At 44.9% G+C, this 12,799-nt stretch overlaps 1 protein-coding gene across 1 annotated transcript in view; it reads right to left on the reverse strand.

Moving 5' to 3' along the window:
* LOC140418023 (uncharacterized) overlaps positions 1-12,180 on the reverse strand; it is a 33,068-nt gene extending 20,888 nt beyond the window's left edge. The window contains exon 1 of the mRNA XM_072501453.1: positions 12,096-12,180. Coding sequence (XP_072357554.1) covers positions 12,096-12,180 — 85 coding nt within the window. The remainder of the gene's footprint in view (positions 1-12,095) is intronic.
* Positions 12,181-12,799: the final 619 nt, after the last annotated feature.

Genomic DNA, 12,799 nt, shown 5'->3' on the forward strand with positions numbered 1-12,799 from the left:
CAGTAAGGCAGCGCCCCGCTCAGACCTCCTAAAGAAAGGAGCCCCCTGGGAATGGCTTCCGCAGCATACGGATGCTGTGGATTCTTTAAAACAGGCACTCATAGCCGCCCCCGCACTACAAGTTCCAGACCCGTTTTCCCCTTACACAATAGAGCTAGCAACCACAGACCGCACCCTTTCAGCCGTGCTCCTCCAGGAACGGCACGACCAGTTAAGGCCCGTAGCTTACGCATCCAGAATTTTAGATGCTGTGGAGCAGGGATTTTCAGCCTGTGAGAGGCACCTGCTCGCAGTATTTTGGGCAGTTCAGTATTTTTCCTATATTACCGGACTGAACCCCATCACAATTCTCACCGAACACACCCCCACCCAACTTTTACTGGATGGACGACTCAAGGACGGCACGGTAAGCCAGATTAGAGCAGCGAGATGGATCCTTCCCTTGCAGGGACGGGACATCACAGGTAAAAGGACAAAGACGCACACCTACTTAGCCGACAACTTACAGTACCCCAGAAACCCCCATGAATGTGAGATTATCTCTTCACACCAAAACACCCCCCAGAAAGATAGGTAATTCAACCCAGAGCCCCCAGCACATGGACACGTGTGAGCCCATAAAGATCTATGTGGACGGATCTTCCACAGTCTTGGATGGGAAGCACATAACAGGTTGCGGTATCTATGTCAAGGACGCGCAGGGACGCGCCCTTGAGGAAATATCGTTAAAACTCCCAGGCCACTTAGGCGCGCAGGCAGCAGAGCTCGCGGCCATCGCGTATATAGTGGAACACCCAGATTCCTTCCCCAGCCCAGCAGACATATACTCAGATAGCCTCTATGTCTGCAACAGCCTCACGGAATTCCTGCCCCTGTGGAAAGCAAGAGGATTTGTTTCCGCAGACGGAAAACCCCTCCCCTCCGTCATATTGCTCCGTCATATTTCAGAAAGAGCCCAGAACAGGACTTTTGGGATAATCAAAGGCCGCAGTCACCATCGTTCCTCCCCCCTGGAAATGTAAACGCCGATGCACTGGCTAAGGCAGGTTCCAGGCATGGATATTTTTGGAAACCCCCCCGAAAGCATGCCAGTGAGTGCAGTTCAGGTCTCACAGACAAAGATCGAGGATCTAGTAGAGGCCCAGAAGCAGGACAGCAATCTCAGGGAGATTGTAAAAGGAAAGTATCCAGCACCCTACGAGAGGTTCAAAAATGCACTGACCACACATGACGGTGTGGTGTTAAAAGACACCCTTTATGTGGTTCCTGAACAGGACAGGAATCAACTGATTTGTTTGTTCCATGACGGTCATGGACATCACATCAGGGAATCAATCCCACTACAGCCCATCTCAAGCAGCTTTGTTGATGGCTGAATTTAAAGGATGATGTAAACCATTATATAGAGAATTGTCTTATCTGTGCCCAGAATAATCCGGACAGATATGCCAAAAAGGCTCAACTCAGCCACACCCGACCCGTTAATGGCCCCTGGACTAACCTCCAGATTGATTTTATAGGACCATTGCCCCCTTGCAGGAATGGCTATAAACTTGTGGTAATTGACACATTTACAAAATGGGTGGAAGCATTCCCAGCCCGCACAAACACTGCAAAAACCACAGCCAAGATTTTGACCCACCACATGATTACAAGATGGGGACTCCCCCGCAGCATTGAATCAGACCAAGGTTCCCATTTTACGGGATGTGTCATGCAGAACGTCCTCACGATATTTGGCATCACCCAAAAATTCCACATAGCACACCACCCACAGTCGAGTGGTATCGTGGAGCGCATGAATCGGACCCTAAAATCCACCCTCAGAAAAATGGTCCAGCAGAACAATACCACTTGGGACTCAGTCCTCCCTTTTGCGCTGATGTTTTTGCGTAACACTATTTCTACCTCCACAGGTTGCACACCACACACCCTCATGACCGGATGCCCCATGCAAGGCACAGAATATTTGTTAGGTTTGGACCTGACCAGCCCCGAAGTGACGGCCCTCACACACGAGAAAGCCGTGGAGCAATTAGTTGCAAATGTTAAAAAGGCTCAGCTAGCAGCCGCAGTAAAATTGGGCACCAGAAAGAAACAGAGCAAGGCTTGTTTCGAGAAGACAGTGCATGCGACCGAGTACAGTATAGGATAGCAAGTTATGCTCTCTGTATATAACCCCAGCACATTCCTGTCACCAAAATACTCGTGTCCGTATTCCATTGCGGATAAAGTAAGCCCTTCCGTTTATAAAATAAAATACCCCAACGGTAAGACTGCATGGTTCCATATAAACCAGCTGAAGGCATATGGAACACAGTCGAACCACGCACACCACGTCATGCTCGACGCAGCACACCACGCCCCGCCCACAGCCAACGTAACCCTACCAACCCCCACCACGTCCAGCCCAGCCACGGACTCGACCTCGACTCCATCCCCGAAATATACACTCCGGCCCGGAACGCCCACAGACTGCAGCAGCAGAAACAGCGACTGTGACTCTGACGATAGCCACAGCACGCCTCCCTACTATCCCCATACAACCGGATCCACACCCAGCGACTCCGACTACGATCCGAGTGATCCCTTCATGATCACTTTCCTAAATAAACCCCACCACAGACCACCGAACTACACCGACGACCCCGATTTCGTCCCCACACAACTAGACACCAACTATTGGCACCGAGATAACTCGTTCCGACTCGTCCGCAACGACGAGAGCGACCCCACCTCACACCATGCAGCCCTTTCAGCCCTGATCCACTCCAGAGTTTGGCACATGGGAGAAGAGGACGACCTTAGGTCTGACTCCCAAACCGCCAACCCCTTTGCGACCCTGTTCGCAACCGAGATCTGAGGTGTCCAGATGATGTTTTAAAGCAACCGCTTGGGAGAAGTGGTGTCCTTTCTGATGGAACCTGCAGAATGTTTCATGTTGTTTGTAAGTTTGTTAAATGTTGTATGGCCGACAGGAGAATTTTCTTTCTCACTGCCCCACGCCTATTCGGCCGAAACCTCGGAGGACTTGCCTACAGAGACTCACTGTGGCCAGACACTAGTTCAGAGGAACTAGCTTGTCTGCAGACACTTGTTAAGGAACCAGATGCCCGTTCATAACTGCCCTTCTGGTTCGAAGGATAGAACCACTACGGCAGCCCCACCACGATGACTACATTTTTTGCCCGTTCTTGTCGGTTGCTCAGGCAGTGGAGAAACGGCCTGGGACCCGTCCTGCTTGGGAACCCCCCTCTGGTCAACTACGCTCGGGTCGGAGAGACATGGCATTGGTAGCCGTCCTACCCGGGGACTCCATCAAACTCTTACCCGTCGTGGCCCACACGCACCTCATTTTGGCATTTTCGTTCAAAAGGTTTTGTTTTGTTTAGGTAACCCTTAGGTTGCCGACCATCTGCTATTTACATCCTGAAACATTTGGATGGTAAATTGCACAGTTTGCGAGACGGCTCGCACTGGTTCATCATTGGGAAGTGTGTCTTCTCCTAAAATTTGTTTTTGAATGAGGGAGTCACACATAGTGACCAATTATAAAGGGAATAATTGGCACCAAAGGACAGACACACTAGCGTACAAGATATTAAACAAAGATGGTTACAGACACCATGCTTGTTTCCACAGAACTCCAGAAGCTCCAGGACCGGAGAAGACAAAGAAAGAAAAGGAAAAAGAGCCATGAGGACTTCCTTCACGTGGATCATCCTCATGATTTTGACCATTTGGTTGCGCGTGAACACGAACTCCATGACTTCAAGCCCCCCAGCCGTTAATGTTTCACTTTCCCGCAGTACCCAGAGCCCAGTCACCAGCGACACTACAGCATCTTGGTGTGCCAGGTTTATAACCTGGTACTCTCTGTCCTATGTGATCGAAACTTTACTAGCATTAGCGATACTCTGTTGCATAGTGCAGACTACGCGTCTATGAAAATGGAGAAGGAGAGCCCACCACGCTCGAACCCCGGTATATAGGATCAGATCCCCTAGTTTTGGTTACGACCAGACCCCCGACCCCCGCGATCTATAATAAAGTGCATTCACTTGCGTTTATTGTAAATAAAGAAATGTAAAGAACTTTTCATGAGCAAATTGTATGATCCTGAGCTTGACTGCCAAGCCAGGAAACACTGTGTATGAAATGCTATGATTTTGTTGTATGATTGAGGAAGGTAGGATAATGGAATGTTTAAGTGAGTGTAGTGTCTTAAGAATAAGTTAGAGGTTCCCAGTTTATTGTTTTGTAATGCATGTCCCTGTCTGACATAGCGCCCTTAGAATTGTTCGTTAAAACGTTTTTTGCATAGCTATGGTCAGTGCAGAGGCCATGAATTGGCCAGCTGTAAGAAGACAGAGGGTGGTGGTTAATGTGAAATGTTCAGCCTGGAGTTCAGTTACTAGTGGTGTACTACAAGGATCTGTTTTGGGGCCACTGCTGTTTGTTATTTTTATAAATGACCTGGAGGAGGGCGTAGAAGGATGGGTGAGTAAATTTGTGGATGACACTAAAGTCGGTGGAGTTGTGGACAATGCGGAAGGATGTCGCAGTTTACAGAGGGACATAGATAAGCTGCAGCACTGGGCTGAGAGGTGGCAAATGAGTTTAATGCAGAAAAGTATGAGGTGATTCATTTTGGAAGGAATAACAGGAATACAGAGTACTGGGCTAATGGTCAGATTCTTGGTGGTGTAGATGAGCAGAGAGATCTCGGTGTCCATGTATATAGATCCCTGAAAGTTGCCACCCAGGTTGATAGGGTTGTTAAGAAGGTGTACGGTGTGTTAGCTGTTATTGGTAGAGGGATTGAGTTTCAGAGCCGTGAGGTCATGTTGCATCTGTACAAAACGCTGGTGTGGCCGCATTTGGAGTATTGCGTGCAGCTCTGGTCGCCGCATTATAGGAAGGTTGTGGAAGCATTGGAAAGGGTGCAGAGGAGATTTACCAGGATGTTGCCTGGTATGGAGGGAAGATCTTATGAGGAAAGGCTGAGGGACTTGAGGCTGTTTTCGTTAGAGAGAAGGTTAAGAGGTGACTTAATAGAGGCATACAAGATGATCAGAGGATTAGATGGGGTAGACAGTGAGAGCCTTTTTCCTCAGATGGTGATGGCTAGCATGAGGGGACATAGATTTAAATTGAGGGGAGGTAGATATAGGACAGATGTCATAGGTAGGTTCTTTACTCAGAGAGTAGTAAGGGCGTGGAATGCCCTGCCTGCAACAGTAGTGGACTCGCCAACATTAAAGGCATTTAAATGGTCATTGGATAAACATATGGATGATAATAGAATAACGTAGATGGACTTTAGATTGGTTTCACAGATTGGCGCAACATCGAGGGCCGAAGGGCCTGTACTGCGCTGTAATGTTCTATTCTATTCTATTTTACAGGACATTAGATTGGATGTTGAGTCAAGATCTGCCAAAGTCATCGTTGCATCAGGACCTGGATATCATCGTCCTTTGAATCGAGAAAGAGAAATGTTTGTGCATTCTAAGCGTTTCAAAATATTTTAAACATCAGTATAACTGGAAAAACACCAAGATGCACACACCCAAAGTGACTGTGTCCCAGTGCACTGTCCGTAGAACGAGATTTACCAGTTACACAGCCAGAAAAAACAGCATCCCAATCACAGCAGGGAGAGACCGTACACGTGTTCTGTGTGTGCATGAGGCTTGGTTGTCCAACCTGGAGAGACACAGTCAGACCCACACCATGGAGAAATCGTGGTGACTGTGGAAAGGGATTCAGATCCCCCTGCTGGAAATTCATCAAAGCATTCACACTGGGAGAGACAGTTCACGTGCTCCGAGTGCGAGAAGGGTTTCATTAATTCATCCAGCTTCCTGAAGCACTTGCAACTTCACACTAGGAGTAGGCCGTTCGCCTGTCCCGAGTATGGGAAGGGATTCAGTCATTCATCCAATTTACTGATACACCGACGGGTTCACACTGGGGAGAGGCCATTCACCTGTCTTGAGTGTGGTAAGGGATCCATCAATTCATCCGGCTGACACACCGACGAGTTCACACTGGGGAGAGGCTGTTCACCTGTCCTGAGTGTGGGAAGGGATTCAGTCATTCATCCAATTTACTGATACACCGACGGGTTCACACTGGGGAGAGGCTGTTCATCTGCACTGAGTGTGGGAAAGCATTCATTAATTCATCTCACCTGCGGAAGCACCAGCGAGTACACACTGCGGAGAGGCCATTCATCTGCTCTGAGTGTGGGAAGGGATTCAGTCAGTTATGCAGCCTGCAGAGACACCAGCGAGTTCACACCGGTGAGAAGCTGTTTATCTGCTCTGACACACCAGCGAGTTCACAAGTGATTACAGACCAGAGGAAGCTGGAGAACCCAATGGCTGCCTGCTGAATGCTGTTCCATTCACCCCCAACAAGAATCCACCTCCATCCACTAATTAAATCGCCCATAAATACTTATCGAGTGTAGATATAGACACAGAATGAGACAAAGTACAAGATGGACGAGAGATGAATGGAAACTGCTTAAGGAAGACAGAAATAATGAAGTAAGAAGCCTCAGCCCCTCTCCACATGGCAGCAACGGGCCCGTCCCAACACCTCATTCAGGTCTGGAGAAGTCTGAGCTGAGACTATCCTGACTGAGCTGAGAGAATTCAGAAAAGACATTAGTGACGCCCTTGGGACAATGAAAAATTCAATCTCAGAACTGGAACAAGCTATCAGCGGTTTGGGAAAGAGGGTAGTGCAGCCTGAGAACAGAATTAGTACGGTTAACAATCGTAACATTCACAGATACAGGCTCCTTTCTTATTTACACCAGAGAGACAGACGGTTAGAGGACAGATGTCAGAACCTCGAACATTTCATGAGATGGAACAACCTGTGAATTTATGAGGTGCCAGAAAACTCAGTAGGCGGGACATTATCCGCTGGGTCGAAAGCTTTCTCAAGAACCTGCTTAAACTCCCGATCGATTTCCCACTGCAACTAGAGTGGGCTCACAGATCACTGCAACAAAAGCCGTCAGATGCTAATTCACCCCGAGATCATTTGTGGTGAAATTTCTCAGCTCCAGATGAAAATGTTAAATTAATTGCATACTCTTAAAAAAAATTTTTTAATGTGAAAGGGTGACATAAACCCATTGAGAGAAAAAAGATGCTCTGTCAGTTGAAACATCTAAGCTGCAAAACTGCATTTTTACAAGAAACACATTTGTCAGACATAGACCACAGTAAGCTGGGCAGATCCTGGGCAAACCAGGTATTCTTTTCCTCTCGTGCATTAGACTAAATTGCCCCTTAATTGGGAAAAAAATAATTATGTCCTCTAAATTTATATTTTAAAAAGCAAGCCCTGGCCTGGATGGCTACAGAAACAAATTTTATAAAACGGTTGAAGACATACATCCACCTTTACTTCAGCAGGCCTATCGTCACTCATTAGAAACTGGATCATTGACTCCTTCATGGAGAGATGCAATTATAACGGTCATTCATAAGGAGGGGAGAGACCCAACAGAGTGTGGGTCACATCGCCCCATATCATAACTTAATTGTATCCTGAAGGTTCTAACAACAATACTGGCCCATAGAGTAAACAGGATAATAACTGAGGTGTTAATGCCCAGATCAAACTGGGTGTTACTCTGGAGACAATCTCCACAGGCTCCTTAACATCATGACTCATGTCCAAGGGAATGGAGTTGAGGCCATGATCTTATCTTTAGACGCTGAAAAGACATTTGATCGAATATCATTGGTGTACCGATTTCAGACTTTACACCAGCCTGGAGATTGGACTCAACTTTGTGACATGGGTCCAGGTCCTCTATTCAAATCCAGGGGCCTCTGTTCGTGTGAACAGTCATATTACTGAAGTCTTTGGGCTAGAGAGGGGGACAAGACCGGGTTGGTCTCTGTCCCCCTCTTCTGTTCACTTATGTATAGAACATTGGGCACAAATGGTGAGAGACAAGACGGACATACAGAGGTTCTAGCTGGAGAAGAAAAGCACCAGTTGTCATTCTATGCTGATGACATCCTGCTTTACTTATCAGATCCTGCAACATCCATATTTTCTATGAAAGAGAGTATTTAAAAGGTAGGCTGTGACTCAGGTTATAAAGTTAATGTTAAAAAAATTGAAGCAATGGTGGACAAATCCCAACCATATTGAGACACAAAGTGCCTTTAAATGGCAGTCGGACACTAAATATCTCAGTATTCTTGTCCCACCAACAATCGAAAGAATATATGGAGCAAATTACACTTGTATCATTAGCCATATGAAGAGTGGTCTGGATGAGTGGCTGAGCCAACCACTCTCTCTGTTAGGACGAATTGAAGGTATTCGGATGAATGTCCTCCCCGGATTGTTCCAGATGTTACCTGTTCAGATTCCTGAATCTACATTCAATTTGCTACATTGTCTGATCTCCTGTATTTGGGCAGCTCAACTATAATGTGACAGCTTGGTTAACAGACAGCGCAGACACACGGTGGCTGAACCTGGAGAAACCTGCGTCCCAACTTCCATTAACAGCACTGCCATTTCTGGGTAACAGCTTAAGGGATTGCAGAATGAGTGAATGCCAGATTGACTAACAATATTTGAAAAGAAATTCAGAAATCATTCCATTTAACTGGTTCAATCTCGGCTCTGACCACCATTGGGTCTATAAAATATTTAATACTCTCCACGCACGATAAGGACTTTTTAAGAAATGGTCTGAATATTGCCTCACCTTCGCCAGATATTTCAGCAGATACTCCAAAATCTTTTGAGCAGATCAGAGGGGAATTTGGCCTTCCAAATATTAACATTTTAGCATACGTACAGATACAACATTTTCTTTGCAAACATGAAGGGGGCAATTTCATGGAAAAGAAACAGACTCCCATTTTGGGCAAGTTTAACAGGATGGCTTCCAGCGCTTGCAGCGGTTGAACTGCAACAGGAGATACCAGTGGAAGACTGGGATCAAACTTGTCCTGAGACCAATCTCGTCACCGACCAAATATCCTGAGGGAATATAAATGGAAGCTCATTACGAGCTACTTTAGAATACCACATATTACTGTAAGAATTGGTTCCTCCTCTATATGTAGTTACTGGAAAGACTGCAGGAAATCATTACTTCCACACATGCTGATCGTGGCCAAATTTGAGAGAGATTGGGATAAGATATTCAAAACATTGGCTGAGGTGTTGCACATGGACATCCCACAGACACCCCTCCAGCTGCTCAATGGGGGACAGTTCCAGAAGGGATGGAAAGAAGAAAACAACACAATCTTTTACAAGTTTGGCTGTCATGAAGGGTGTTGTCCTCAAATAGCTGAAACCCATTCCCCCAACCTGTGAAACTTGGTGATCCGAAGTCAGAGAGCGATTTGAGATGGACAGAATCCCGCATGCATTCCGCTCCCAGAGCCAAACATTATTTCAAAGGTGATTGCCAGTAACGGGATTATTCATATGAATTAAACCACAGAGAGCACTCCCGCCCCCAACCCAGCCCCATTCATTATATACATTTTATTTGCCTTTTTTTAAAAAAAAGTGTTTTCCCATCTATTTCCGTGGTCATTTTTCCCTGATGCTCGATGTAAGGAAGCAACTTTTAGACGGACCAGTATCATCATCAAACTCTTGTTTATCTGCTGTATCGACACCTGTCTGTGCGTGTAACTTGATTCTCAAAACTAAAAGTGACTTTGTTATATTGTGTCTTTTATATTTCTGTCAACAATGCCAATGATTGATGTGGACAATTCGAACCATTTTAACCTTTTGTTTCTATGTGCCATGAAAAAATAAAAATAAAGAGTTTTTCAAAAAGCACTCCATTGGTTGCAAAGCACTTTGGGATGTCCTGTGGTTGTGGAAGGCGCTATAGAAATGAAAATTTTAAAATTGAAGTCTTCTGTCATCTGATCTTATTTTATGCATCTTAACTAATTTCAGTCACCCCCAACTTACCATTTAATAAATTCACTTTGGGTCAGACAAAACTTTAAACAATTAAGACAAAGGCCGAATTCTCTGGATAGAAAATTTTAAAAGAAGTTTATTAAATGAAAAACGTTTACTGAACAACTTTAAGAAATTGACTATTTACAACTTCATGTGGGAGATCAGTCTGGAGAAGCGTAAGCCTCTCTGGCTCCTTCTTTGACAGTAATTTCCTTGGAACTCGGCCTCGGGAGTCTTCAGTACTTGACCAGCAAGGAAGACCGTCAAAAACTCTACTTTTATCCCCAAAGTGACCATTACCTCACGTCAGAGTTGGGCCTGTTGTAACATGACCATTGTTCAATTTGGTCACTGGATTAATTTAATTGGATCCTAATTACGGACACCACCTTCTCTCATTATCTCAGACAGGAATACAATAGAACTGTTTCATACTATCCCTTTCTCTGTTTCTATATAATTCCTTATTCATACCGTTTGAAATGTTGAGACTAATCAGAGCTTGAAGGTCTCTCTTGCCAGTACATTTATCTTCATTGCAGATTCTTTTTTTAAATAAATTTTTAGAGTATCCAATTCATTTTTTCCAATGAAGGGACAATTTAGCGTGGCCATTCCACCTACCCTGCACATCTTTTGGGTTGTGGGGGTCAGACCCATGCAGACAGTGACCTGGAGCAGGGATCGAACCCAAGTCCTCGGCACCATGTGACAGTAGTGCTAACCACTGCACCATCATGCCACCCCTTCATTGCACATTCTTTACATACACAGCAATTAAGGTTGTATATGTTTACAGCAAATAAAACTCAGTCTTTTAATAGAATTACGGATTCATTAATTGCAGCTCAATTAAGGCTCAGTACTTTTTCAATCATCTGTGACTGACAGGTAGCTAATTAGTACAGTGATCTTTAATTAATACATTTGGTTACTACAAGATCCACTGATTTAAAAAGACAAGTTTGGAAGCCAATAGCTTTCTTTCTTCCTCATCGTGATCGGATTGAAGTATCAGCCTTATACTTGATGCCAGATTGGACAAAACATAATGTTGTGTAGCTGATCAAAATGATAAAAGAAATTCTTAGTTTAAACAATTTCTGTTGCTATGCAGCTTATTCAAGCATTTAGGTTGATACAGTGTTAACTTTTGAACTAAAGTTCCTGTCATATATTAGAGTTTAAAATGGCTTCCTTGACCTTGTTATGTATAATGTTCAGAGTCAGCATGGGCACAAGGGGTGGATTGGGCTCCTTCTGTGCTTTCTGAGCCGCATTTGCACTGAAAGAAAAGTGGTAAATACCAGTGGAAATACTTCCGACGGGTGGATTCGAAGCAGAGATATTGGAATGTTTCCCAAAGGAAGTTGGGGGGGGGGGGCACCTGAGGGATATAAATGAAAAGGGATAGATCTATAGAGAGAAATTTCACCTGCTCCAGTCATTCCAATTAACTGACGCCCCTCATCCCAGGTGCCATTCTCATAAATCTCCTCTGTACCCTCTCCGAGAACTTCACATCTTTCCTAAAGTGTGGGGCCCCAAAATAAGGTTCAATTTTTGAGGGTTAGAATTGTTCAATACGTTAAACTTGTTTAGAACCAGGGTTAGATTACACAGGCAGTACTGTAAACATTTGTGATCGCCATTTAGGAAAAGGAAATCGAGGCCTTGGAGAAGGTGCAACAAAGATTCACAAAAATACTATGATCAGATGAAATGGGGCAGCAGTAGGCCATTCGAGGGGCCGGGTGGCCTACTGCTGCTCCTAATTCGTACCTTATCACATCCTTTATGATAGATTGTAGCATTATCCCTCCTGCTGATGTCAGGCTAATGGGTCTGTGGTTCCCCGTTTTCTCTCTCTCTCCTTAAATAGTTACCACCATTTACCATTTACCACCTTCCAATCTGCAGGAACGCTTCCAGAATCTATAGAATTGTGAATGATGATCACCAATGTATCCACTATCCAGCTGCCTCTTTCAACACTCTGGGATGTAGAGTATCAGCTTTTGGGGATTTATTAACTTTCAATCACATTAATTTCTCCAATACTATTTTTTCACTAATACTAATCTCTTTCAGTCCCTCGTGCTCACTGGTCCCTTGGTTCTCTAGTGTTTTTTGGACAATTTTTGTATCTTCGTCCATGAAGACAAACACATTGTTTAGTTTCTCTGCCATTTCCTTATTCCCCATTATAAACTCTCCTGTCTCTGTCTGGACTGGACCCACATTGGTCTTTGCTGATCTTTTCCTTTTCACATTCCTATAGGAGCTTTTTCAGGCGTTTTTTATGTTTCTCCCCAGTTTGCTCTCATATTCTATTTTCAGTTCCTTGATCCTCCTTTGCTGAATTCTAAACAAGTTCCGAAACCTCAGGCTTTTTTTTTAAAAGTTAGAGTACCCAATTCATTTTTCCAATTAAGGGGCAATGTAGCTTGGCCAATCCACCTGCCCTGCACATCTTTGGGTTGTGGGGATGGAACCCACGCAAACACGGGGAGAATGTGCAAACTCCACACGGACAGTGACCCAGAGCCGGGATCGAACCTGGGACCTCGGCGCCGTGAGGCAGCAGTGCTAACCACTGCGCCTCCGTGCTGCCACTGAAACGTCAGGCTTACTACTATTTTGTCCACTTTATGGGTCCCTTCCTTTGATCAAATGGAATCTTTAACTTTCTTGTTGCCACGTTTGCATCACTTTTCCTGTTTGATTTTTGTTTCTGAAAGGAATATATTTGATGTAAATATTTGAACTTAAAGTCGCTAAAATTCCCAAAAGATCATCGGCTGCTCTC

The sequence above is a fragment of the Scyliorhinus torazame genome, chromosome 5, assembly GCF_047496885.1.
Source record: "Scyliorhinus torazame isolate Kashiwa2021f chromosome 5, sScyTor2.1, whole genome shotgun sequence".
NCBI lineage: Eukaryota > Metazoa > Chordata > Chondrichthyes > Carcharhiniformes > Scyliorhinidae > Scyliorhinus > Scyliorhinus torazame.